The sequence below is a fragment of the Sceloporus undulatus genome, chromosome 9 (assembly GCF_019175285.1).
Source record: "Sceloporus undulatus isolate JIND9_A2432 ecotype Alabama chromosome 9, SceUnd_v1.1, whole genome shotgun sequence".
NCBI classification, from domain to species: domain Eukaryota; kingdom Metazoa; phylum Chordata; class Lepidosauria; order Squamata; family Phrynosomatidae; genus Sceloporus; species Sceloporus undulatus.
Window position 1 is genome coordinate 26,643,459 of NC_056530.1, and position 26,833 is coordinate 26,670,291.

A 26,833-nucleotide genomic window follows, 5' to 3' on the forward strand; every position below is an offset into this window, starting at 1 on the left:
ACCTTGCTAGTATGAATGCAAACCAGTTCTTTTTCCTGCTGCTGGCTTGACTCCTCCCTCCCCCCCAAAAAACACACCTTGCTGCTTTTGTCTCTGCAGTCCGTCAATGAATTCCTGGAGTCCGTTGGAGCTCCGCTGGAAATCGTGGATGGCTTTATCGATAGCATCGCTGTCACCATCCCCTGGTCTGCCTTAGTCACCGAGAACTGCACCGTGGAAGTGAGTGGCCTGCAGATCACGTGCCGCCCAAAGTACCGAAGCGGTGAGATTTTGAAGGACGGCTGGCATGGGGGACATTTGATGTCTTCATCCGGAACTGGGTTTAGGTCCAAGCCACCCCTAGAAATCCTTCCAGTGCTGAACACTGATGCATGTTACAAGTTGAGCTCCCTTATCCAGATTTCTGAAGTCCAAAACGCTCCAAAAACCAAAACTTGGTTCTATGGGGTGGCTTAGAAAGAGTACGGCACTACACTGTCATAGCGCTATTACTCCACTTTTATTCCACCTGGCCTCTACCCACCATGAGCCTCTATTTTACCCATGCGCCTCTTTCTTCCCAGGCCAGCCAGTGTAAGTGACCTTCTCTTCCCTCCCTTTCTGTCTCCGCAGCCGCTCCCGACTCACAGTCACAGAGCTGGGCATCATGCATGACCACCAGCATGCAGCTGGCACAAGAATGCCTGAAGGATCAGACCGAAGAGCCCTCCGACGCCCCTCAACCGCTGGAGGGGCTGGAGATGTTTGCCCAAACCATCGAAACCGGTGAGTGGCTTCTGCATGGGGATTGCTCCTTCAAAGCATGAGCCTGGTGGAGCAGGGTATAAGAAACCCCACACTTCCTATCCTTTGTCTGCATCGGCCAAACCCCAAATTGGGTCGGGACTGTTTTTGCCATATCCACACCCAGTTTGGGGCTTCGTTCCCCTAACCTGCATTTAAACAACTGTGTGGGACTTGTGTGGAGAGGCAGCCACCTGTTTGTTGCTGTTTGCAGCAAAAGAGAGCAGATAAGGGTTGAATTCAGGGGAAATTTAGGGCCAGAATACTCTGTGGGGAGTAGGTAAGATTGGCATGGGTCCTCAGAGTACAGTGCAGCCTCATAATGGTCTGAGATTATCTTCTTTCTTTCTTTCTTTCTTTCTTTCTTTCTTTCTTTCTTCCTCTCTCTCAGTTCTGCGGAGGATCGAAGTGACCTTTCTGGACACGGTGATACGCATTGAGCATGTGCCCACTGGGGCTCAGAGCAGCATAGCCTTAGAGGTGCACATCAAAAGGTAATGCTTCCCCCCCAAAAAATAAAGAAATTACAGGCTGTTTTCAGCACGTTTCCTGGAATGATTGAGAGTGCTGGTTATGACTACAAAGCCCAATACCCCTCTCTGCCCAAGATTGTGCGACAGACAGTCTGGGTGACATCTTGGATGGTGTTGAAAAAGGTTATGTTCTTCTTGCAGTTAGCCCAATGCATTTCAGCCTAGTCAAATTTAATGGCCTTTTGTATACATTATACCCAATTAATTGCCTTGTAATGCTTTTATTCTATATATATATATATATATATATATATATATATATATATATATATGTATTATTACGCTGGCTAGTTGCTGTAATGAATGAATTGTATTGCATTGTAAAGTTGCACTGTAATGTTGAGAGAGAGAAAGGGGATTGGGAAATCCAGGGAGTTGTAGCCCCAAACAACCAGTTTTCCAAAACCTGGTCTTGCCTGTCCTGAAGCTCTCTCTTATTCCAGGTTGGACTACTGTGATGAAGCGGTGAAAGAGTCTGGGCAAACCCTATCTGTGGACATCCACCAACCTCCGCCATTTGTCCACAAGATCTTACAACTGAGTGGAGTCCTATTTTACTATGAGGAGTTTGCAGAAGCAGGTGCCCGCACACCGTCTCCGGTCCCAAAGGTACAGACCCAAAAGCCATGGGACTCTGCCTCTGCTCCAGCTTTCCCTCTTGAGTTGGCACCTCCGAGTTGAGCCACCTTGCAGTTCCTTCTGAGGACGATGGGAATTGTGGGCTGAAGCATTTGGTAGGCGCCAGCTTGGTGAAGCCTGCTTTATCCTTTGTTTTGGGTTTACCACCAAAGGAATATCAAAAGCACAAGTTGAAATAATTTGGGGGGAGTTAAAGGACTGAAGACCCTCCAGCCAACAGATCCTTGGAGGATTCTAGGAAAACAGCAACTGTTTCTGGGGGAAACGGCAACTTTTCCAAGCATTATATCTTTTCCAAGCGTTCTGCCTGTCCCCCTGATTTTTGTCGGGTCACGGCTGCTTTTCCTCCAAGACCTTTGGAAACTCCTTGTGTTGAGTAACTGGGTCTTTTCCCTCCTTTCCTCCAATCCAGGAGGCATCTGAGTCCCCCAGCTCCAAAGGCGAGGAGGCTGCTCCTATTCCTTTGCTTCAGATTGGCAGCTGCTCCGGATACACGGAGATGAGGATCCGGCTGAAGCAGAATGAGGCCTTTCCCGGACCTAAGGTCAGTCCCACTGAGGCTGTTGGTGATACGTTCCTTGCAATTCATTTACTATTTCTCCTAACTATTTTGGAAGTTCCACCGTCGCCTACCGTACCATCATCCTTCATAGAATTATAGGGCCGTAGAGTTTGAAGGGACCCCAGAGGACACTGAGTCCAACCCTCTGCTCAGTGCAGGAACCCCAGCTATAAAACAGTAGGATAAGGCCAAGGCTACCCAGTTATTAAGCCTTAGGACAAGTATTTCAGCCTTTTAGAAAGAAGGAGAAACCTACCAGAATGCTAGGGAACCACCAAGCAGAGAAGGAGGTGTAGCCAATTGAGGGTTTCTGGGGAGGGCCAGATATGGCCCAGGTCCAGCCCGAGGCTCTCCTTCCGACCTTTTGCTAGGCAAAAGGGTTGATGTTTGGGAAGAGGATTTTAAACAGAGGTGGGAAGGCCATCTCCGGAGTTCTGTAGCTGTTGATTCCAGGATGGCAACAGGGTCAAACTGGATTGCCCTTGGCATACCAAGGAACCCCGTCCAACTCTTTGATTTCCCAGAGAAGGCTAGAGTGGTCTTAAGGGGTGGGAGCAGCACATACGGGACATTTTCTTATTGAAAACTGACATCAGATTTCCACACAAGTCTCCTTTCTTCGCCCCCTTCCCTGCATCACTCCCTTGGATTCTGTTCTGTTCAAGCTGAAGCCACGTTCTTTGCCTGTCTCCTCTGCAGCTGGAGTTAGATGGCAAGATGGGATCGCTGCATCTCTTGCTGACCCCTCGGCAGATCTCCTATTTGCTGGACCTTCTGTGTTCCCTCAACCTCTCAGGTAGGCCCAGCGTTTTTGTGTGAAGGAGTAGAACCTGCGGGTAGATTCTTTGCCAATGGAGTAGAATCCAATGGCGGCTGGGGGGGGGGGGGTCCCATGTCAGTGGGTGTGGCAAATCTGCTCCGGGATTTGGTCTACTACTCCAGCTGTGCTGGCAGTGGGTTTATGGGAGTTGTAGTCCAACACATTTGGAGGTCACCAATTTGGGAAGTGCTTTCTTGGGAACTGTTGCTTCCATGCACCTGAAACTCAGGAGTGGGCCAGAGTGTGTAGGACTACAACTCCCATCCACCCTCAAAGAGCCAGTGGTTGAGAGATTATGGCAACTATAGTCCAAAACCACATTTGGAAAGGCCACCGATGACCCTCGCCTCCCTTCTCCTCTCTCTTTTGACTCCCTTCTCCCCCAAATAAAGAGTCTAGCCTCCTTCAGGAGCAGCTGAGCAAGAACCGGCCCCTCGATTCGGAGGACCTGAAGTTGATTGAGCAGGACCTCAGCCAGCAGCTGCATTCGGGCTTCAGGACAGCCGCCACGTGCCTGGAGGGAACAGGGCCCTATGTTGGACTGGAAAATGGAGGTAAATGCCAGGGAAGAGCGGGCTTCAGCTTCTTGGGAGACTCCCCTGGAGCCTGGATGACTGCTTTTAAATTCTCTAGGTGTTGGCTTCTGGGAAGCCTCAGTTTTTAGATTCCAGCTCCCAGAATCCTGAGCAAGGTTTCAAATGCTCAGCCCTCCTCTTGTAGTCAGTAGCCCACCTCAAAGGGTCGGATGGAGCTGGTGAGGGCTTCTGCCTCCTCTCTTACTTCCTGCCACCCCAGACCTGCCCTTTCCTTTTCAGAGATGTTCTTCTCCATGGCACCCATGACAAGCAGCGTGACGTCCATCCGCTCGGTCAGCGAACTGTCTGACATCGACCTCGAATCCTCCACCCACAGCGACGTCAGCACCAGCCACCTTCAGGCGCCGCCCTTCACGCCAGGGGTAAGGATGCAGTCACATTTTGGGATCCTATCCACCCACCTCATCCTCCCCACCCAAAGACTTAGATTTCAAACAACATTCTCAGTCTTTGCCACTCCAGATATTTTCAACTTTGGCTCCCAGAATCCCTGACCGTTGACCAAACAGATGAGGATCCCTGGGAACTGAAATCCAAAAGCATCTACACCAAGCTTTGAAAACCACTAGTTCAGGGAACATGGAGGGTATTTCCCCTCCAAAAGGCAGTCATTGGCATCAGAACCATGTTACCTCTTAGAATTTGGAGAATCCAACCTTGTGACTGTGGATCCTGTTCTCAACTCTTCTGCCTGCTAAGATCCTCTAGTGTCCCATGGACCTTCTTTTCTGGATCATATGGCAGTTTCTACATCATAGAGTCACATTAGAGCCCTTCCTTGATTTGCTGAAGGCTGAGATTTGGCAAAAAACTGGGCAATTTTGGCTACATCTACAGTGCAGTTTGCCACACTTTGACTGTAGTGGAATTCTGTAGTTTTGTGAGATGCAACTATGGCAGCTCTTTATGGTGCGTGAAGGAACCAGAGAGTCCCCTGGCACCATAGAGTGCTCTGTACTGGCTAGGCAGAGTGTCTCCTCCCCAAAAAAGGGGAGCGGAGGGGAAGGAAGGGTGGAAGCAGAGCCACATTTTGTTTGACTGGGGCTGGGGGAGACTCTCCTCAATAGGATGTTCCTCCATTCTCTACTCATGCCCCTTTCCCGTTCCTCACAGTTCATCCTGAGCAGTCCCAGGCGTTACGGACACTCTCCCTTTGCTGCAACCCTGCCATGCCTCAGCAGGATGCCAAGTAAGAGCGAGTTTCCACCATGTTCCAGAAGGGAGAGTGTGGGGAAGTGGGAGGGAGTAGTGAGCTGGGTCTCTGTCACCAGGGAGATGGTTTATGGAATCTTTCAGCTTGCCTACACCTAAATATACTATGTGCATGGCTTCCGACGTTTACACATTTGCATCAACCGTTAATTCTCTTGCTTCCCTGAGCAAATTCACATCTATTCAGCTTCCCTCTGAGGGAAGTGCGCAGCCATCCAAATGCCTGCAATGCAGACAGACAGCCACAGTTGTGATAATGCACATTTGCCTACTTTGATTTCATTATTTCCTTCTCCAGTTCAGTGGCCCCTCCACATTCACTGGGTTTAGGGGCGCAGGACCCCATGAAAGTGGGAAAACCACAAATAATTGTTTTTTCATTTATTGAAGACAACACCTAGGAATCCCTAGGTCTTCCAACACAATTTGATGGTCAACCTCTGCCAGAGGTTGACATAGATTCATGCTCTTCCTCTTTTCCAGGTAAAGCCAGTCACCACCCGCCGCCCCCCTCTTTGGAAAGCCAGCATCCCGAGGTGCTCCTGCGGTTGACCGTCGGAGGGCTGACTCTGACACTGCTGCAACAGGCCCCAGAGCCCATGCCCCTTGACCGTCCCCACCACCATCTCCTGGCTCAGCGGTTCTTCTCCCAGCTTGAGGGCTTGAAGGACTCTGCCTTCGGGGGCCGGGATTTCCATCTCTTGCGTCCATGCTTTGAAGGGGCTTGCCCCCACAGTAATGTCAGGTAAGGGGCTGAGAATCCAAACCCAGAAGAGTACATTGGTGGTGCTGGGATCAGTGGAACTGTGAATCCACTTTGGATTTTAGTCGGAACTTCAAAGGAGCTGTTTTGGGATGTTGCCTTTAATGTTTGGACTTAATGGGTTCACTACTTCTCTGACATTGGATTCAACAGCCACCGCTACCTCTCTGGGTTACTTTAAAAGCTTGGGGTTGGAAGGGACCACAAGGGCCAGCTAGTCCAATCCCTTCATGCCACTAAACTTTCATAGATTTGGTTTACTTCCTCAGATGCATGGAGTGAGCTGGTGCCCAGGAAGGACCTATATGAACAGACTGTATGAATGGCCATAGAAATGCAAAACCTGTGGTGATGAGGTGACAAGTTTAGTTTTCACAATGGTTGTTCAGAGACAAAGGCCTGGGAGGAAAGATAGTGCCTAGGGCCAGGGTGGGTGGGTGACCATATGAAGGAGTTGGTGTGTCCAGACTGGGAACCAGAAAGGAGATGGGATAAACTGGTCAAGAGCATCCTCTTGGTATGTGTAGTGTGTATACAAGCCTCATTCCAGAACTTTCCACCATTCATATGGTCATCCACCCACCCTGCCCTCAGGCAACATCTTTCCTCCTGCCTTTGTCCTTCAACAACCATCATTAAAACTGAACTTGTCGCCTCATCACTATACCAGCAAGCTTTGCATTTCTATGGGTATTCATGTTGTGGTTGTGATTGTGTGCCTCCAAGTCATTTCTGATTTATGTTGACCCTAAGGCAGACCTATCATAGGTTTTTCTTGGCAAGTTTCTTCACAGGGGGGTTGCCATTGCCGTCCTCTGAGGCTGAGAGAGTGTGACTTGCTCAGAGTCATCCAGTGCAATCTGCTTATAAAGGTCCTTCCTGGGCACCATTTCACTCCATGCATCTGAAGAAGTAGACCATAAAAGCTTAGGCTACATCTTTCACTCTCAAAAGTGCTACAAGACCCCTTTGCATAATGATATTCCAAACTGACACAGCTATTTCTCTGATGTCTGCTGTTATAGTTAGAATAATTGATCAATTGGGTCATATTACATAGAATAAATTATCTAAGTGCTCCTTTTCCCCTCCATGCCTGGACTCAGTCAGCTTTTCTGTAAGGGCCAGAGAGCCAAGTCTCTGTTTCCAAATGGAAAAGTGTGCTTCCCAGTGGTGTGCTATTTTTAATCTTGGCAGTAGTCAGAAATACCAGTTGGCTCTTTATGTAGATTCATTGGACCTGTTGCTGGATCGGTTTCAGAATTCCCATTTGTAAAAATGTATATTTCTGATGCATCCATTTTTGTTTTGTTTTTGGGCAGACTGGGACCCCCAAATGGTCCCACGGCCAGAAAACCTCTTCCCAGACCCCACCTGAAGTTGTGGTGCCTTGGTTTAGTGCCTCTTTTCTCCTTTCAGGCTCACAGGGGCCGCTGTGCAGATCAGCTGTGAGCACAAGGCCTCTGGGCAGCTACACATGCTCAGCTGGGACGCATCATTCAGACTCTTGGAGGTTTTGGAGTGCCTGTGGCCGCGTGACGGTGGGCAAGCAAAGCCAGAGTACACCGAGGTGAGGCTTGAGCCTGCTTGATGTGGGGAATGGGGAGACAGGGAAGAAGCTGGCTGTTGTTTTTCTTTCCTTCTCCCAGCATCTCCCTCTATCTCCTCTTGAACTCCATTTGTCCTAAGGAAATGTAACTAGAAATGTTTTTGGTGTGTGCCTTCAAGTCCTTTCTGACTTATGCCGACGCTAAAGCAACCCTATTGTGGGGTTTCCTCGCCAGGTTTTTTCAGAGGGGACTTGCCATTGCCATCCTCTGAGTCTATCTGACTTGCCTAAGGTCGCTCAGTGCATTTGCATGGCCGAGCCGGGATTCGAACCCTGGTCTCCAGTGTCCTAGCCCTACACTCAGACCACTTCAACATGCCTTCCAGCAATTCCTGGGTGCTTCAGTATAAAACCATACAGTTGGAGGGGACAGTGATGGCCATCTAATCCAATCCACTGCCATGTAGAATAGACAGCTCCTAAAAGATGGCCATCCAACCTCCAAGGAGTCCCTCACCCTCCAAGGCAGTCCGTTCCTCTGTTGAACAGCTTATTTTCGGGAGGTTCTTCTTAAAGTTTAGGTGGAATCCTTTTTGCCCCTTATAATTTTAATCCATCCGTTTGTGTCCTAGTTTCTGGCTGCAAAAGAAGAGAAGGTCATTCCATCTTCCAGATGACATCCTTTCAATTACAGTAGGCCCTTGGTATCCACTGGGGTTTGGTTCCAGGATCCCCCGTGGATACCAAAATCCATGGATGCTCAAGTCCCATTCTATACAATGGCATAGTAAAATAGCAAAATCAAACTTTCCTTTTTGGGATTGTTTTTGGTGGGGGAATATTTTCAAGCTTTGGATGGTGGAATACATGGATACAGGAAGGCTGACTGGACTTAAAGATGGCTATCATGTCACCTCTCTATTGCCTCTTCTCCATGCTAAATATCCCCAGCTCCCTAAGCTGTTCTTCATAGGACTTTGTTTCAAGACCGTTTACCATCCTGGTTGTCCCAAAGGTAGCTGAAACTCTACATGGCCCTTCATCCACCATGGCATTTCATGAGCCACCAGTCCTATAAAATGCCTGCTGGACAAAGGAACTGGTGGAAGGAGTGTCAGGAAGTGGGCATTTTGTCAGAGGCCATTTTCCTAAAGCAAAACTTTAACATTGCGTCTTCTTTTCCCAGTTGCTGGTCTTTGCCATCCCTAGTGCCTTCCCCTACAACCAGTCGCCTCAACCCTGTGCTCGCATTCGCTCCAAACACTCAGAGAAGGTGCCATCTTCCAAGGTTAGTCCAAAGATTTCAGATAAACATGGCAAATCTTATTTCGGGAGGGGAAATTAACAGTAACAAGAAATATCGGCAAGGAGAGAATTCAGCTTGCCAATGATCGAGAATGTCCTCACCAGAGCCGTCTTGCCAAGGCTGCAGCCAAGCAAACCATGGAGCTGGAAGCTGAATTGGCAGAGTTCTGCTCCGACGTGGACTTGGCAGCGCTGGACCGGCTCTGTTCCCTGCTCCACTGTGCCATTGTTCCCACCTCGCCCGCCTGGCCTCCTCCCGAGGCACACTTGGTAAGTGGGGTGCGTCGCAGTCCATGGCACCACGGCCCATTCCCCCTTGTTGCTGCCCCTTGTCTGAAGAAGCCGCCTTAACCTCTTTCTTTCCTTCATTCCTTTTTCTCCTCCTTCTTCCTGGGCGCCAGGCAGATTCTCCCCTGGCTGCCAGGTGGCAGGCCAGCCTCCACTTGACCTCACCAAAAGCCACTCTAAGGCTCCAGTTCCCCATCCCGGACCTACGCCCCTGGCCTGAGAGGCGGCCTGGGACCGAGAAGGCGATACGCAAGGAGAGTCTGCTCTTGGACCTGGCTGGTGCAGATTTCCGCACAGAGCTTGGTCCCGCAGGTGCCACCCGGCTAGAGCTTTCCTTCAGTGACCTACATGGTATGGAGGTTATGGGGCGGAGGAGGACTTCCTGGGCAGTACTTTGGCCCCTTCTGGTTTTTACTGGGAGGGGGTCTGGGTCTGGATGTTGTTGTTTTACAGGTCTGTGCAAAGACAGTGAGAAAGTTTCTGTGCCCTTCTCTGTATAGTCTGTAATGTATACTATGCACACACACATGTGTATGCCTATATGCACGCATGCACACACACATATATGCACATATATTCACATTTATATATATACAGACACACACACACACACATTCAAATATGCAAAGGAATCTTGTAGCACCTTTGAAAGTAACTGTGCGAAAGAAGTTATAGCCTAAGCTTTTGTAGACTAAGCTCCAAAACACTCTGCAGAAATAATCCAGTTTGACACCCTTTGTTTTGCAGGCGTGTATGAAGACGGTGAGAAGTTCTCTGTGCCCTGCTTCCGGGTTGGCAAAGCCCCCGACCTATCGGCCAAAACAACGGGGAAGAAATATATCCTCCCAAAGTAAGTCTGGCTTCTATGCTTCTCCTTTAGATGCCACCATCGCCAAAGATGGGTTTCAGTGCAACTCTGGCCAAATGGACAGGGTAGGGATGGAAGGAATATTTGAAAACATGTTTTTTTGAGTGTTGAGAAATGCTGATGAGAGGACTGGATTGCCATTTGGGGGGAATGGCAAGGTCAGTGGTTGTGGGAGATCCTGGCACTCCATCATGGTCCTTCCGCCTGGCAGGATCACTCTGAACCTCTGTCCCCGGGCCAGCAACATCCAGTGGGACCCGACCTTGCCGAAGCCTGAGGAGATGGAGCTCTCATCTGCAGAAAGCCCCTGTGAGCTGAAGCAACCAGAGCCTTCGCCCTTCTCCTCCAAGCGGACCATGTATGAAACAGAAGAGGTGAGGGACTTTACAGGGTCCAGTGGGGGTTGGTTGCAACAGGGAGCGACACCAGGAGTGCATCTGTTCCCTTTGGGTTTGTCTGGCCCTTGCTTCTGAGTTGCTTTGGGTGATCCTTCTTTTCCACAAGGACTGTTCTTGTTGTGTGCCTTCAAGTTGTCTTGACTTATGGCAGTCCTAAGACATAAACCCCATATCATGGGTTTTTCTATGTCTGAGAGTGTATGACTCGCCTAAGGCCAACCCATGACTGAGTGGAGAATTGGACTCTGATCTCCAGGGTTGTAGTCCAGTGCCCAAACCACAGCACCACACTGGCTTCACAAGGTCGGGGAGCCTCTTTTAGCCTCCGATGGGCCAGATTGAATTTCATGGAGGTCCTTAGGAGCCACGTTCAAAAGGGGTGGGACCATAGCCACTGGTGTAATTTGGGCTTAAAACTCTTTCTGCCCGTAGTTAAGCCTTAGAAGAATTTTAGAATTGAGGAGACACAGTACATGGAAGAAAATCCTTATGGTGGAAGGTGATGTGGCAAAGGGAAGCCCAGAGGATGGGATTTAGCCCCTGAGTTGACAGTCTCCATCTCTGCTGTCCCTACTAGATTTTGATCTCCCTGACTCTCTCACCTGATCCCTCTACAGATGGTGATCCCCGGAGATCCTGAGGAGATGGCCAAGTTCCAGACCCAGACGTTGGAGGCTTCCCAGTATGCTCTGGAAGTGACGTTCCCCACCATGCACATCTTCCTCCCCAGCAAAGAGTTTTATGAGAACATCTACAACAGGTCAGAGCTTCCTCCCTCCCACATGAATGCTCCATGTGCCCTTTTTTTTGGAGTGGAGGAGAGTCAAGTGCTGAGAAATCCTGATGGGGAAGAATCCAGGTCTGATGAGAGTCTTTGTGGTTTGGGTCTTCTTCAGCACAAAATTTGGATGTGGTTGTTTTGGGGAGATGGTGGACCAGGTTGGATGGGGATGAGAAGGAGCCTGAGGACTGAAAGAGAGGAGTTGTCTGGAAATATTTACTATCCCCCTTTCCCTCCAGGATCAACAATGACCTCTTGATGTGGGTGCCCTTCAGCCCACCTCCCAGCCCCTCTGAGTCTTTGGGGAGCACCAGTTCAACTGTCAGCCCCTTTGCCAGTGAAGGGCCCGCATCCATCCGCTGGCAGGAAAACTTCCAGATGTGCAAGTCTGCCTTTAAGTTAGGTAAGGGATGTGCTTTCATAAAACACTGCACACCTGACTTTGGCACTTGTGATGTTTTATAGATTTATGGATCGTTTGCTTGGACTGGCAGAGTTCCTGAGGCTTATGAAAACACTTTTTTCTCCCAACTGCCCAGATTCGGACTCTGAGGAAGAAGATTCTCACTTCTATTCGGTGGATGAGGCGCAGCGAAAAAAGGGGGACCAGAGAAGCCCCTTTCCTCAGAGCTGTGTCTCTGTTCTGCTAAGCGTGGGAAAGGGACGAATCACAGCTCTGTGTGATGCCAAGGTAAGCAGCTTGTTTGTTGTGGTTTATTTATTCCTTCCTTCCCAACTTCATCTCCTTCCTTTCATCATCTCTAACTCCCTCCCTCCCTTCCTCCCTTCCATCCTCCTATTCTGCCATCCATCCACATTCCCTTACTCTTCCCCTTTGCCCTTCTTCTTCCTTCATTCCTCCTCCATCACCTTCTTTCCATTCTCTCTGCCCTCCTCCCCCCCTTCCTTCATTCCATCCTTCCTTCCCTCTTTTCATTCATGCTCTCCTTTTGCTGGCACAGGGCGAGGGGGGCAAGAAGCTGGAAGGCTGTCATGGGGAGCTGGTCTTGGACCTGGAGAATGGCTGCCTCTTCAGCGTCTCACAGTACAAGGGGCGCGATGACCTCGGCTACTTCTGCATCGAAGCAGAGAAAGTTGCACTTTATCACAAAGGTAGGGTACTGTGGCAGAAAGTGAAGCAGAGCATAGCCAGGAAGACTTCAGTAGCATTTAACATAGGTAGAGACATGGCAGTTGGCATGGAGGGAGGGCTTCTCACTGGCCTCTGAGTCCAAGGCATGATAGACTCTAGTTTTTCTCACTTGCCGTAGGAGCACTTTGAGCTGAAAATACAACGATGCCCACAGATGGATGTTGCTCGATATTAACCCAGGATGTTCTCTTGGTCCCTGCAGCTGTCGTGGAGGACTACCTCATGGCTGATCACCTGGAAATACCCAACTTTTTGCCTCCAGAGGGGCTGCACCCCACCATCTATACCTCCCAGGAGGGCCCCATCACCTGGCCCTTGGGGAGTAAGAAGGAAGGGCCCCTAAAAATGCTCTCCCTGGCCATCCAGATCAACCTGGACTTGGAAAAGAACATCAAGGTACTGATTCTTTCAGTAAAGAGATGATAATTGATTTGGACTTTGGGTGCTACTGGGGATTATCTCCTATCTTGCCAGGGTTTACAACACAGGGGTTGGAAGAGAAAGTCTAAGGTCCAGGTTCTTGCTTCTCTGTTGACAGGAGTTCCTGGTGACTCTGCGGCTGGAAGGTGCCACCATGCGCCATTATATGGCATTGGCCCATCAGAGCTGGTACTCACAGGTGAGAAATTCACTCTCCCAGCCCCAGAACTGCCCAGGTTTCTCTCTTGCTCTGGGTATGTAACTGCCTCTTGTCAGTTAACGGCTAGCAAGTAGACCAGTGTGGACATGCTTTGTTGGTCTGAGGTTGGAAGGTGGAACTCTTTCAGGTCCCTGCTTCTGGAGGGTACTCAGAAAGGACAGATGTTACAGCATGCATGGACATTTCATCCCAGTCTTACCCTGTCCATCTTGTTCTCCCAGATGATTGACTTTCTGGACGTCCTGGATGACCCAATCCTGGGCTTTGTGCCACCCACAGTCATCACAGTCCTGCACACCCACCTCTTCAGCTGTGCTGTGGATTACAGGTACAGGACAAGTTTTGCAGATATTCCAAGGAATATAAAGAACATGGAAACGTTGGTCTAGTCCCTCCCCAGCTCTCCACTAGGCATGAAATGGCAATGGGGAGCTTCAGCAGCTGTATAGTAAGGCTGGGGGTCAGTGAACAACCATCTGTAGTATGGTTCCTTATGTGGAGCTAAGCCCTGCAGGATTCAGGCCAATGCAGCTCTGAACAAGAACCTGGTGCCTCTGGAGACTTGTGGACTGTGCCTATCCCAGAAGTCCAGAAGCATTGTAGATGTGGAGGAGCCAGACTCAGCTTGCTGTGCACAGAGGCAAGGGCAATCCAAGGCTGACTCAAGCTAACCAAGGGACAGCGCTGGGGTTTTGTCCATCCATCCATTCTTTCTTTTCCACTGGCAGGCCTCTCTACTTACCCATCCGTGTCCTCATCACAGCCGAGACCTTTACTCTCTCAAGCAACATCATTCTGGACACATCAGTCTTCCTCCTCCGGTGGGTCTCTGCTTCCCAGTCCTTTCTGGAGTTCTTCTAATGGGCCAGAAGGCTTTTAAGAGTGGGTTTTTTTTTCTTTTTTCTTTTTTGCAGCCAGAACCCCCCCAAAAAAGAAAAATATTTTTTTTGATTTTGCTGGGAATCTGCAATCTCTTTTGAAAGTGAATTGTGGCTCCTAGAGGCCAATAGAAGCCGTAATTCACTCTGCTTTTTGGCCAAGGAAAGGGCTGGCTGAGGGTTTTACAGGAGCCGAGGTCCACAAAGATAGCCCTGGGGGGAGTCACATATGACACTTTGCTCACTCTTGTGTTCAGGTGACAATCATGCAAATATTTTTCTGAGGCAATGGATTGACAACCCACTGTCTTTGCTTAGCAAGGAAAGGAACGTACCCGGCTCTGGGGCAGCAATTGATTGCAGAGCCTGGTTTTCCAGCATCCACTCAAAGAGAAGCAGGGAAGATGCTCACTGACCCTTTTGTTCCCTGAACAGGTTTATTCTGGATGATTCAGCCCTTTACCTCTCAAACAAATGTGACTCCGAGACTGGAGACTTGAGGAAAGGTAACTTTGCTAAACCTCAATTTCATTATTCATGGAGTCATAGAGTTGGAAGAGACCCCAAGGAGGGCCATCCAGTCCAACCTCATTCTGCCATGCAGGAACTCTCAAAGCATCCCCTGTGACAGATGGCCATCCAGCCTCTGCTTAAAAACCTCCAAAGGAGGAGACTCCACCACTCTCCAAGGGACTGTTTTCCACTGTGCAACAGCTCTTACTATCTGGAAGTTCTTCCTAATGTTGAAGTGGGATTGCTTTTCCTCTAGATAAGGAGTCCCTGGGATTTGGGGCACACAGGACGCAGGCTTGATGTCAAATTTCTTCTTCTCTCTTGGCCTCAGATTATGTTTGTGTTGTGGATGTAGACCTCCTGGAGTTAGTGATCACCACTTGGAAGGGAGCCACCACTGGGAAGCTGGTGAGTTCTTTGTGGCCTGGTCAGGCACACTTTGCTTGCCCTGGGTGAGACATCACCAGTCCAGCCTTTGAAGGGCAGCAGAGCCCTTCTTCCATGGAGATGCTCTGGAGAGCGACAGTTCCACGCCGTTTGGCCAGGGCCAGCACAAAAGCGGAATGAGGCTTTGAGAGAAGAGGCTCTGTTCCTTCAATCTCCATATCTTTAGAGGGGGGACATGGAAGCATGGTGAAGGGAATATTTCCCCCCCAAGTCAAGAGTCAAACCAGTACTGTGCTCTTAAATCATAGAACGACAGTTGCAGGGACCAAGAGAACATGGGAAGGTCTACTTCCCATAAAGGAAATGATTTGGGGTTTTGCTTTTGTTTTTATATGACATCACCAGGGATGTCATTCATTTTGATGGCTTGTGTATTATTCATGTTGTTTAAAACAACGTTTTCTGGGGGAATGCTTGGTTGGTGCTTGTTTTCGCTTTTGACCCACGCACTCCCCCTCCGCACAGACTCGTCCGCTCTTTGAACTGCGCTGCTCCAACAATGTGGTTCACATTCACACCTGTGCGGACTCTTGTGCAGCTCTCGCCAACCTCATCCAATACGTGGTCAACAACGGAGACTTGCATCCGCCACCCCGGCACGACAGCCCCACTGAGATAGCAGGGCAGAAGGTGCAGGTGCGTACCAGGAGCAAAGTGGTGGGCAGAGGCCAAGGGGTAGCCCTCTCCATCGGCGCTAGATATGTAGTGGCACTGGCATGGCTTAAAGCATAAAGTCCTTTACTGGGAGGCTCATCTCTCTCTAGAGGAGGGATGGACTTCAAGCTCAGATACCTCTGCTTTCCTCTACAGTCCTCCTCAAAATGCCTGCAGAAAGTGACATTGTACATTGACTTCCTGTTGTCGTTTTGAGAGGGACTGCAGTGGAAAATGGAAGTGTTTGAGGGTAGTGTGGGATACTGAATGAGTGGGACCTGGAAGAATCTGCAAGAGCCATCCAGTTCAACCCTCAGCCATGCAGGACAAGTGTGTGTTTGGAAGGGAGTTTCTATGGGGTTTTCAGGTGACAATGGCCCCCAAATTTGGGAAGTTTGGGGACTGGCTTTGGGGCTCCAAGGGTCACATTTTCCCCAGTGTTGTAGAGGCCTTATTCCATGCCCACCTCCTTTCAGCACGCCCAATACTGCTCTTGTTCTCTGGCAGTTGTCTGAGAGTCCAGCATCTCTGCCTACATGTCCCCCTGCCGAGACGGCGGCCATTAACCAGCGCGACCTGACGGATGCCCTGATTGACACGGAGCGCAGCCTGCAGGAGCTGGCCAGTGAGACCGGTAAGAGACAACTCCTGGTAGCAGATCTTTACCAAGAGTTGGAGGGAAACGTATCGGCACAATTCCCCATGGGCTTTTGCAGTTCCTTAAAGAGTCCTGCTGGCTAGCTTATGGTCTCCATCCCAGTACAATTCAAGAGTTTGGCTTCTCCTTTGCAAACCCCTGAAGTGGATTTAGGGCAGATAGGATGAAAGACTGCATGCTCCTTGGTGACTTGGCTGGACCTGGTGATGAGGCTCTGAGGTCCAGCCGCCCCTAGAAGCAGTGTGTGACAATAGAGCATTTTCTGCTGTGGCATCTCATTTCTCACCAGGAGAAATCCCTACTAGATACTAGAAATCCCCCAGGCTAGCCTTCCTTCTTAGGAGTGTTGTCTTTTGGGTTCCTAATTCTCAAATCCCATAGGCAGCCTAGCAAGGGGTCTTTGTGGCTAGGGGATTCTGGGCTCCATAATCCAAAAAAGTAATTTTCCTGACTTTGGAGAAGGGTTTTGCTTGGCTCCCTGATATCTAGGGAGGGTTAGGTGCAGCCTGCTGGGTTTGAACTTGTCCTCTTTTCCCCAGGTGATTATGGGCTCAGGCGGCAGCCGTCTCCTGTCTCAGTGTACCTCTTCCCCGGAGAGAATGGCGCTGCAGGCAAAGCAAAGACCCCGGCCTCACCGCCAGCCCCTGTGGGAGAGGGGCTGGACTTCAGCCCTTCAGAGGACAGTGAGGGGGAGAGCGAGGCCACAGATGATTTCTGCATCTTGGATGCTCCAGGCACAGGAATCCCGGTAAGGCAGGGGTGAGCAGAGAATGGCCTTCTGCACCCCACATTTGTGGAGCCCTGGTGGCGCAGTGGTTCAATGCCTGTACTGCAGCCATTCACTCAAAGCCACAAGGTTGCGAGTTCAAGACCAGCAAAGGGCCCAAGCTCGACTCAGGCTTGCATCCTTCCGAGGAGGGAGCTAAAATGAGTACCCAGACTGTTGGGGGCAAATTAGCTTCCTTGCTAATTAGCTTCCTTGCTGTTCACCGCTATGATCTTTGGAATAGCAGTATATAAATACTGTAAAACAAATTATTATTAATATTATCCCATCAGTCTCCAAAACCCCCAAGATACCTTTAAAAAAGATTAGGAGGTTGGGGAAGCCAAGGGGGGATTATGAGGGCTTCAGAGACCACAAAAATGGGTCCCTAGGGCTCTCAATGTGCCCTTTCCCCACCCCTGTTTTAAGCTGTCTGCAGCAGCAATTTTGTGGGCAAGACTGGCAAACTAGATTAGTAGAATGTGGAAGGCAGGCTTCCAAACGTTCAAGTACTGCACCAATGTTTTCCTTGCTTCCTTTGAAGAAATAGGGCAAGAAGTCCTTGCTTGGGCCTGAACGCAGGACAGAGTCCCAACAGAACTTAGTGCTGTCTCACTGTCTCCTTTCTCTTCTGCTCTTTGTAGCCCCGGGATGGGGAGCCAGTGGTGACAAAGCTTCTAGAAGGGCCCATCCGCATCCAAGAGGGGCACTTCTCCCGGCCGCTGGGGAGCACGGATTTGCTGAAGGCTCCTTCGCGCTTCCCGGTGCCAGAGAGCCGGGTGATGATGCGGGAGATCTCGGTGGTGTGGCACCTCTATGGAGGCAGGGATTTCGGGGCCAGCCGATTGGGATCAGGGCATGTCCATTCGCCCAGGTGAGCTCCCTTTATTTGCTATGTGCCTTCAGGTCATTTCTAACTTACATTAGTGCAAACCTATCATTTTGTCCCCGGTAAATACTAGCAAATGGAAATATTTGTGTGATCAGCAGCTTCAGGACAAAAAGGAATCCCTCGAAAACAGTGGCAGACTTGGCTTTTCTCCCAACCTTCCTCTGATTTTGTCTTATTTCTCTCTCCTGCTTGCCCACTTTCAGGACGAAGCCATCCCTTTCCAGTGTCCGATCCTCCCCTTCCCGGTCCTCCGTCACCAACCGGCCCCAGAACACTTGGCGGGCCCAAGGAGGTGCCAGCCGCATTCATGACCTTCTGATGGAGATCCAGTTGACAAAGGTGGGAGAGACCAATAAAGTTTTATTTTAAAAAGGAGGGGGAAATGTTTTTGACCTCTGAGGGTGCGATGGGTGGCACAAAAATGTCCCTGGTTGGCCTCAGTTTGCCCACCCCAGGTCTCAGCAATCTACTTGATGTCAATGATGATGCCAGCCTGCTGCTTCTTCTATTCCCCAGGTGAGCTTTCAGCATGAAACATATCCCAGCGGCGCACCTGAGAAACCATCCCTGGAGGTGGAGGAACAGCCCATGGCCCGGCAGGTGTTCATCGTCCAAGAGCTGGAGATTCGGGACCGCTTGGCTTCCTCACAGATCAACAAGTTCCTCTACCTGTACAGCAGCGAGTGCATGCCCCGGCGTGCCCACTCCAACATGGTACGGGGCTGGAGGCGCGGGAGGCAGGGATCAAGTACAACAACTGGGTGGGGTTGTGACAGGTGAGATGTGACAGCCATATTTCAATAACTGAAGGGATGTGATGCTAAAGAGGGATTCAGTTTGTTTTCTGCTGCTCCAGAGATAGGAATACCATATAAACCGAGAATACCATATAAGAATGCCATATAAACTGGGGGCAAGGGGCTGCCCAAAGGGGCCGTGGTGCAGAGAGGAGGACTTCTTGAGGGTTGTTTCCCAAGGCTGATCCCGTCTTTTCCTTCATAGCTTACCATCAAAGCCCTGCATGTCTGTCCCGAGGCCGGCTTGGGAGGCCCTGAGTGCTGCCTTCGTGTTTCGCTCATGCCACTGAGGCTCAACATTGACCAGGTAAAAGATGGTGATATGATGCTTTCATGCTGCCTTCTCTGCAGTTTTGAAGGCACTCCTTCACAGATGAGGGACCAACAAAGGACAGTTCCCAGGATTCCATGGCATAGAGCCATGGCAGTTAAAGAGGTTTCAGCTTGGATCATTGCTGTAGTGCGGACGCATCCTACATCCTCCAGCACGATTCTAGATTTTAAGATTTTAAATAACTTCAGTAGCCACTCCTCCATTGTAGGAATCTCTCAGTTTTTTCCAGTTTGGAGCATATAACAATCTAGCAGCCCAAATCACACTTCAACATCTGAAGCTGTTTATTGGGCAGTCCCAATAACATAACTCCAGTGTCAGTTATATTGCCACTCTAAACAAATGTTTTGCGTTAGTGGCTTAGCTGGCTTGCTTGGCTGTGAGTTGGATAGGCTCACATGTGTGTGGCTGTGGTTAGCTTTGATGGCCTTCTGTTGTGGTGGCCCCATCAAACTTGAGATGGAGGGCTTCTAGATTCCTCCTCGTTCATCTCCTCTTGGTTGCAACCACCCACCCTTTAAAACCTGGAGCTTCAAGGAGACGTCCATCCAGGTAGACCCAAAAAAGATGCTGTTTCATAACACTATTTATCCTTCCTTTTCACACTAGGATGCCTTGTTCTTCCTCAAAGACTTCTTCACCAGTGTGGCTGCCAGTATTAACCCAGTAGTGCCCATCGAGACTGGCTCAGAAGGTGAGTCTCTGACCTAGTGGTACTCTTGAACCACTGTTCCTTAGGCCAGCCTATCCCAACCGCCTGAGGCTGTTGGCTTACAATTTCCATCATCCCATGACCATCAGCCATGCTGACTGGGGCCAATGGGAGTTATACTCCAAAGCATTTGGAAGACTCTGGATTAAGTGGGGAAGTTTCTAAGGGAATGAGATAGGAGTGGATCTTTGGAAGGTTCACTCTTTCTCGTTCCCCATCCATGTTGTCTTCCGAGAGCCACTGTGGCGTGTAGTGAGTGATGGACTAGGATTCTGGGAGACGAGGTTTTGAATCCCTGCTCCACTGGGGAAACCCTTTGGGTGACTTTGGGCAAGTCATGTTCTCTCAGCCTCAAAGGAAGGCAATGGCAAACCCCCTCTGAACAAATCTTGCCAAGAAAGCCCCTTGATAAGTTTGCCCTAGGGTCGCTGTGAAGGCACACAACCACAAAAGGCGGTGTTTTCTCCTTCCTTGTGAAAGGTCGTGCAGAGTCCCCTGGGAAGGAGCCTGCGGGAACCGAGGGGGAGATGATGGCTTCAATGGAGACCACAGCCAGCGAAAACAGCTCCTTGTCCAACGCCTCCTCTTCCTCCTCTGAGCAGCCCATTTACTTCCGGTAAGTAGCACCAAGGGGAGGACAGCTGGAGTCATTTTTTCTGGCCGTGATGGTGATGATCTAGCTTAAGTCACACTGGAAGAGACCACAGGCTCTCTCTTGCCCCAGTGCCATGGCTAGGGCTGGACAAAGATGATGGATGGTGGGTGTCTTGAGCCGGACAGTGAGTGACTGCCCCACTGGGTTTTCACTTCTCCCTGAGGTGTCACCCGGTGAAGCTCTGCATCTCCACACACCTCTTTTGCCCAGGGCTTTCCATACCACCAAATGCATCTGAGGAAGTAGACTCGGGTCTATGAAAGCTCATGCTACCAACTGTAGCACCTTTGAGACTAATACAGGATCCTTTTGCACACTGAAATATTGAAGAAGTCATACGTATTTACTCTCCAGTTCTTTATCCAACTGGACAGATGAGGTCCCAGGTGAAGGGTGGCTCCTTAGGAGAATGGAGAGCAGGTTTTTTAAGCAGGGCTTTCACCCACCTGGCTTCTTCCTCTCCTACAGAGAGTTCCGGTTCACCTCTGAAGTGCCCATCTGGCTGGACTACCACGGCAAGCATGTGACCGTGGACCAAGTGGTGAGTGGCCAGATACCTTGGAATCAGGCTCCAGGGCCTTAGGAACAGGTGCAGGAAGCCAGTCGTACCTTCCTCTGCCCAAACCATCTATGGCAACAACCAGACTCTTGAAGTCACAGTCTGTGAAGAATGCAAGAGGGGGTTAAAATCAATCCCGGAACAAGGGAAGTGGTAGTACGGTCTCTTGCACGCAGAGCCACTTTCGCCCATAACGTCCCGTTTCCCCCTGTCCTTGTTTCCCGTTTCCCCAGGGTACATTTGCTGGCATTCTGATTGGCCTGGCTCAGCTCAACTGCTCCGAGCTCAAACTCAAAAGACTCTGCTGTCGGCATGGGTGAGCCGCCGCCATTCTTGGCAGGCGGGAGGAAATCAGTGGAAGAGAGGGGTCTTCATTCATTCTCAGGTGGCCCTTGGGCCTCAGTTTCCCCACCCTTGCACTCAAGGAGTCCTGGAGTCCCGGCTGGCTTGGGCTGTTCATTTCAATGACAAGGCAGCCAGGGTCAGGCATTGTCCAGTGAGCCAGCCATCTGACCATGGTCTCTTCTTCTGTCCTTCCAGGCTTCTGGGTGTGGAGAAGGTGGTGAGTTACGCCTTGACCGAGTGGCTGACGGATATCCGCAAGAACCAGCTCCCGGGCATCTTAGGGGGTGTGGGTCCCATGCATTCGGTGGTACAGCTCTGTAAGTATCCAGACAAACGAATTCAACAACCATGGGCTTGTTTTCTGCTGCTCTGAAGGTTAGAACACGAAGCAGTTGGATCCAAGTTAAAAGAAAAGAGATTCCCCTTAAGCATTCGAAAGGGCTTCTCGGCTGTAAAAGAAGTCTGTCTTCAATCTGTTCCAGGAGCTCTCTTTGATTTGAATTTACCAGTTTCTGCAAATTTGGTTGTCTTCATTAACCAATCTTGCATGGCAGGGGATGGTAGATTCTCCATCTTTGGAGATCTTTCAGCTGAGGTTGGAGGGACATCTTTAAAGGGGATTTAGTTATACATTCCAGCATGGCAGGGGGTTAGCTAGCCATTGCGGTCCCCTCTAAGATTTCATAATTCCATGGTCGAAACCAGGAGGTAAAACGGGTAACCTTCCGCAGAGAGGTGGGGTTTGGAAGGCTTTCTTCCCACAGCTGTGTTTTTCGCCTCCCTCTTTTCTCCCTTCTCTCCAGTCCATGGCCTCAGAGACCTCTTCTGGCTGCCAATCGAACAGTACCGCAAAGATGGGCGCATCATCCGGGGACTGCAGCGGGGGGCCGCCTCCTTCGGCACCTCGACTGCCTCTGCCGCTCTCGAGCTCAGCAACCGCCTGGTGCAAGCCATCCAGGTCTGGGGCATCTGGTTTCTTTGGTGTGTGGAGGGGACATAGATGGGGGCAGTTCCCATTAAACCTGGGGTTACCACGTTTTAGTTATTTTGGTCTTCCTGGAGCAGGAAAGGCCTTTTTAAAAATCAGAAGTAAGCCAGCGATGGCTTCTGGTTGCTTCCTGTTTTGGTCTTTCTTGATCCTAAAATGGACTTGGGAGGACACAAAGGCAACCCCCCTCTGAACAAACCTTGCAAAGAAAACCCTACCAGAAGGTTGATAAAAGGGCAGTTACCGTTGTGCATCAGACTAGTACTCTGGGAGACCAGGGTTCAAATCTCAGCCATGGAAACCCACTGAGTGGCTTTGGGCAAGTCCCACTCTCTTAGTCTCTGGAAGTTTGGGGTTTAGCTTTTGTTTTTTGCAGTGTAGTGTGCAGTGGGCATTTACACACACACACACACACACACACACACAGAGAGAGAGAGAGAGAGAGAGAGAGGTTTCCTATGGGGCTACTATGGCCTACTAGACTCCCAGAGTTACCCACCTATCTTCAACTCCCACCGAGGAGGAACAGTGATGCAACAAGATCTTGTGTGGTTGTGAACGCCAGGAGCCCTGGTGGTGCAGTGGTTAAAAATGCCAGTTCTTCAGCCACAACATTGTGAGTTCAATCCTAGAGGGCTCCAGGGCTGACTCAGCCTTCTAGTCTTTCGTAGGTCGGTAAAATTGGTTTGCAGATTGTAAACCGCTTAGAGAGTGCTGAGTTGACTGATAAGCGGCATAGAAATGTAAATGCTGTTGCTATTGAACAGCTTGCAAGGGATGCGCCAGGCACAATCCTTGACTTGCGTTGCCTCCTGAGACATTGATAGTGGGGTTCCCAAGAAAAACGGGAAAGGGGGAATCGGAGCCGTGTGTCCCTCTGTCGATCAGCTCCATCTTCCCTTCTTCTTGCCCTGCAGGCCACGGCGGAGACAGTCTATGACATCCTGTCCCCGACGGCTCCCCCTCTGAACCGCACACTTCTGGACAAGAAGCAAACCCGTAAGCTGAAGCGTGGCCAGCAACCGGCTGACCTGCGCGAGGGGGTGGCCAAGGCCTACGACACCGTGCGAGAGGTATGGCGGGCCTTTGCCTTAGGGTTGGCATGAGTTGGAAATGACTTGAAGGCGCACAAGAGCAACAACAATCTTGACTCTTAAGAAGCAGGTTGTTTTGTGTCTCTGTCCCTAACACTTTCGTTCTCCTCCTCTTCCTCCAGGGCGTGATCGACACCGCTCAGGCCATCTGCGATGTGGCTGCCCGTGGCCATGAGCAAAAGGGCATCACTGGAGCAGTGGGGGGCGTCTTACGCCAGATCCCCCCTACTGTGGTCAAGCCCCTCATTGTGGCTTCGGAAGCCACCTCCAACCTCCTGGGAGGCATGCGGAACCAGATCAAGCCCGACGCCCGCAAGGAAGAGTCGCTGAAATGGCGGTCGGAAGAGACTCAGGAATGAGGGCGCTGCCCGCTTCCGTGGACCCAAAAATATCGGGCCGGTTTTCCCACCCACCCCATTGAGAGCTCGCCAAGAGGATGCGCTGCCAAACTTTTTGGGATCAGCAAGATCCCAACATGGCAGACGCCTTTGCGTCTCATGTCTGTGTGCATGCGTGAGTGTGTGCGTATGTATGCGTGTGTGTTGCCATCCAGCATTGCCTCTCGCCATTCTTTTTGTACCCGTTGAAACTCTTGGTCTGCCATTGGTGTGGCGCATGTCCCACGGAGCTGCGCTCTTCCTCGCTGAAACTTTGGGGGGAATGGCGGTGGACAGCAAAGGCGGTGGAACCATTAAAAGGCCGTGACTTTTTTCCAGCCTCCGGTTTGCATGGATGTCTACTGGGGCCATTGGGGTGAGACCTGCCTCTCTGCCAAAAGCGCACTTGATGATGGTAGGCAATCAGTTGCGACGCGGAAATTGTGGCGCCGATCCAGGCTGGCCAAAAGGTAGACTAAGATCTACTAGTCCACTTTCAGAGCCTGCATATGCTGGTGGCTTGAACATTGGGCTAGAGACCCGGGTTCGATTTCTTGCTCCATCATGGAAACCCACAAAGTGACTTTAGGCAAGTCCCATGCTTTCAGCCTCTAAGGAAGGCCAAGGGAAAACTCCTCCAAAAACCCCTTTAATAAGTAAAGTGTGGTGTAGTGGTTTGGATGCTGGACTATGACTCTGGGAGATCAGGGTTCGAACCCTTGTTCAGCCCCAGGAATACACTTTGGGCAAGTCCCGCTCTCTCAGCCTAAAAGGAAGGCCATTGCAAGCCCCGCTCTGAATAAATCTTGGTTTTTTAAAAAAAAGAAACTCCCTCATATAAAAGCTTGGTGTTGTGGTTTGAGTGTGGGTCTGGGAGACCTGAGTTCGAATCCTTGATCGGCCGTGGCTGAACCTGAGCAACTCCCCCTCTCTCAGCCTCAGAGGAAGGCATAAAGCAAACTACCTCTGGGCAAATCTTGCCAAGAAAATCCTAACAGAGGGTTACTAAAAGTGGAGACAGTGTGGTGTAGCGGTTTGAGCATTGGACCAGGACTATGGAGACCAGGGTTTGAATCTACACTTGGCCATAGAAACGCACTGGGTGACCCTGGGCAATAAGTCGCAATCTCTCAGCCTCAGGGGAAGGCAATGCAAACCTCCTCTGGACACATCTTGCAAAAAAAACCCAAAAACCCCAACCTTTTTTTCCCCTTTAGGGTTGCTATTACTCAGAAATAGGTTCAGAAATTGAAATATCCACCATTTCTGACACTTCTTCTGAACCTGTTTCTTTGAAGATGCCAAACCACAGATGCTGGCGAAACATCAGGACTAAACTCTTCTAGAACATGGCCACATAGCCTGAAAAACCCACCAAAAAACCCTATTTCTAGTACTGTTGTAGCTTTGACCTTTTTTTAGGAGGGATCTTTATAGCATTTCCTTACAATTACCCAAAACGTTTACCTCAGGAAATACTCTTAAACTACTCTTTGCCTCAGCTGGGCATTCAAGTGAGACTTGGTTCTTAACAGCCACTTAGTGATTTCCTTCTTCATACCAATTTTTTTACCTCAGAAATCACTTTCCAAGTTACTTTCTGAACTATAAAGTAGGAAATCACTAAGTAGCTGTTAAGAACTGAGTCTAATATTTTTTACAGATGGGACACTTTTTCTCCTATCTTTTCCAGTCAATTACCTCAGTGATTTACCTCAGGGGTTTTAATTTACCTTCACTCTCCAGTTTGGTCAGTTACCCAAGTAATCTCCTTTGACAGTTACCTCAAAGATTACTCTCTTGACACAAAAGCCTATAACTCTTTAAATACCTTTTTATTTTAAAGTTCAAACTAAACACTGGGGTTCTGGCAACAAAGTTGTGTAGACGGATAAGGCTCAGACGGCATCCGCATTGCGGAAATAACCCAGTTTGACGCCACTTTCTCAACTGCTATGGTTCAATGCTATGAAAGTATGGGGAAACTAATTTTCTGAGGTGTTTAGCTTCCTCTGTCAGAGAGCTCTGGCGCCAAAATAAACTACAATTCTGAGAATTTGAGGCATGGCCTTTGAAGTGGTGTCAAACTGGATTATTTCTGAAGTGCAGATGCAGCCTCAGAGGAGGGCCTAGGCAGGCTTATTATGGGAGAATATAGACTTTATGACTCAATTAGAAAGGACTGTTGTGCTTAATTGAAGGCAAGGAGACCTTGTGGATGGATGCTGTGCAAGACCTGAGCAAGGAGGGATCATGGAAGTCCCTCGGTCACAGAGTTGCCATAAGTCAAAAATTGACTAAATGGCACATAAAGGGCAAAAATGGCCTTTGAGACAGTGCAGTGTAGTGGTTGGAGTTCGAATCCTTGCTCAGCTGTGAAACCCATTGGGTGACTTTGGGCAATGCGCATGCTCTCAGCCTCAGGGGAAAGCAATGGCAAACCTCCTCTGAACAAAGCTTGCCAAGAACTCCCCAGCATAGTGTTGCCTTAGGGTTGCCACAAGTCAAAAATGACTTGCAACAACAAGGCCTTGTCTAGCAATGCTCCTTGTGGCCGGCAGGAGGCCAGCTTCGGCCATGAACCCATGCGTCTCATGCCGCGTTTTGAAGGGAAGTCTCTGGTTTCCGGAATAAAACAGACAGGAAAGAGAAAGCAAAGCCAAATAAAAATTAAAATGAAACTCTTCCTGCCTTGGGCCTCAAGAGATTGGGTTCAACTATTCACAGTCATAGGGAAATCCTTCAAAAAAGCTGCCTTGCCACAATTCCTCACAAGGAATAGGTGCCAGGCCTCAAAGGCTTGGCCAAATGCCCCGTTTTGGACCAAGTCTGCTGTTGGGCATGGTGGCATCATGTCTGTGCCATCCTCTCTAATTGAATCCCAGCCGAATGGCTGTTTTCCTCCCACTCCGTCTCACTGCAGTCTCCCAGCAACCAGGTTTTTATTAAAAGGAGCTGTAAGATGGTAGCAGAAGGATGCCAGGGGAAAAGAGTGGGAGAGAGCGAAGGAAGGGGGGAAACTTGTTGGCATTGGCTTTGGGCAGCAGGGTGTAGTGGGCAAAGGAGGAGCTTGCCCCTTTGGCTTGGAAATGGCCCTGTTTGTGCGTGGTTTCTCTGTTGCAAACCAACATGTCCAGAAGATGAAAAGCAAGGCTATGCTTGCATCTGTGCTGTCCCTTTGAATGACCCTAAGGATGGGCAGAGGGCAGGCGCCGGACTCCCCTCAACCTTTGCAAGTGGGCAAAAACATGTAGAAAAGGGGTCCACGCGGGCA

General features: G+C 49.9%; 1 protein-coding gene across 2 annotated transcripts; it reads left to right on the plus strand.

Annotated features, from left to right (window-relative positions):
* On the plus strand, nt 1–24,373 carry ATG2A (autophagy related 2A). 2 transcript variants are annotated; one of them, XM_042438842.1, is made up of 41 exons: nt 1–262; nt 613–765; nt 1,175–1,277; nt 1,760–1,925; nt 2,368–2,499; nt 3,217–3,313; nt 3,730–3,891; nt 4,153–4,295; nt 5,047–5,122; nt 5,629–5,890; nt 7,328–7,478; nt 8,644–8,745; nt 8,868–9,032; nt 9,164–9,401; nt 9,798–9,900; nt 10,130–10,292; nt 10,934–11,076; nt 11,337–11,500; nt 11,637–11,788; nt 12,060–12,210; nt 12,453–12,646; nt 12,789–12,869; nt 13,112–13,218; nt 13,619–13,711; nt 14,204–14,274; nt 14,613–14,689; nt 15,194–15,364; nt 15,890–16,016; nt 16,580–16,788; nt 17,451–17,680; nt 17,902–18,037; nt 18,215–18,412; nt 18,701–18,802; nt 19,439–19,523; nt 20,022–20,157; nt 20,665–20,737; nt 20,989–21,071; nt 21,296–21,417; nt 21,904–22,058; nt 23,006–23,161; nt 23,305–24,373. In XM_042438842.1, the coding sequence occupies exons 1-41, from the start codon at nt 16–18 to the stop codon at nt 23,539–23,541; spliced, it is 5,916 nt and encodes a 1,971-aa protein (XP_042294776.1). In that variant the 5' UTR covers nt 1–15; the 3' UTR covers nt 23,542–24,373. The 2 variants fall into 2 exon arrangements, with proteins under 2 accessions (XP_042294776.1, XP_042294778.1); XM_042438844.1 differs by having other exon boundaries at nt 93–219.
* The last annotated feature ends 2,460 nt before the right edge of the window (nt 24,374–26,833 follow it).

What these genes read in the sequence shown, in the direction of transcription:
- ATG2A (XM_042438842.1), top strand. Translation starts at nt 16, where the DNA reads ATGCAAACCAGTTCTTTTTCCTGCTGCTGGCTTGACTCCTCCCTCCCC. An exon ending in ACTTGGAAAAGAACATCAAG is followed by an intron (nt 12,647 to 12,788) that starts GTACTGATTCTT and finishes CTCTGTTGACAG; the next exon opens with GAGTTCCTGGTGACTCTGCG. An exon ending in GCCTGGTGCAAGCCATCCAG is followed by an intron (nt 22,059 to 23,005) that starts GTCTGGGGCATC and finishes CTTGCCCTGCAG; the next exon opens with GCCACGGCGGAGACAGTCTA.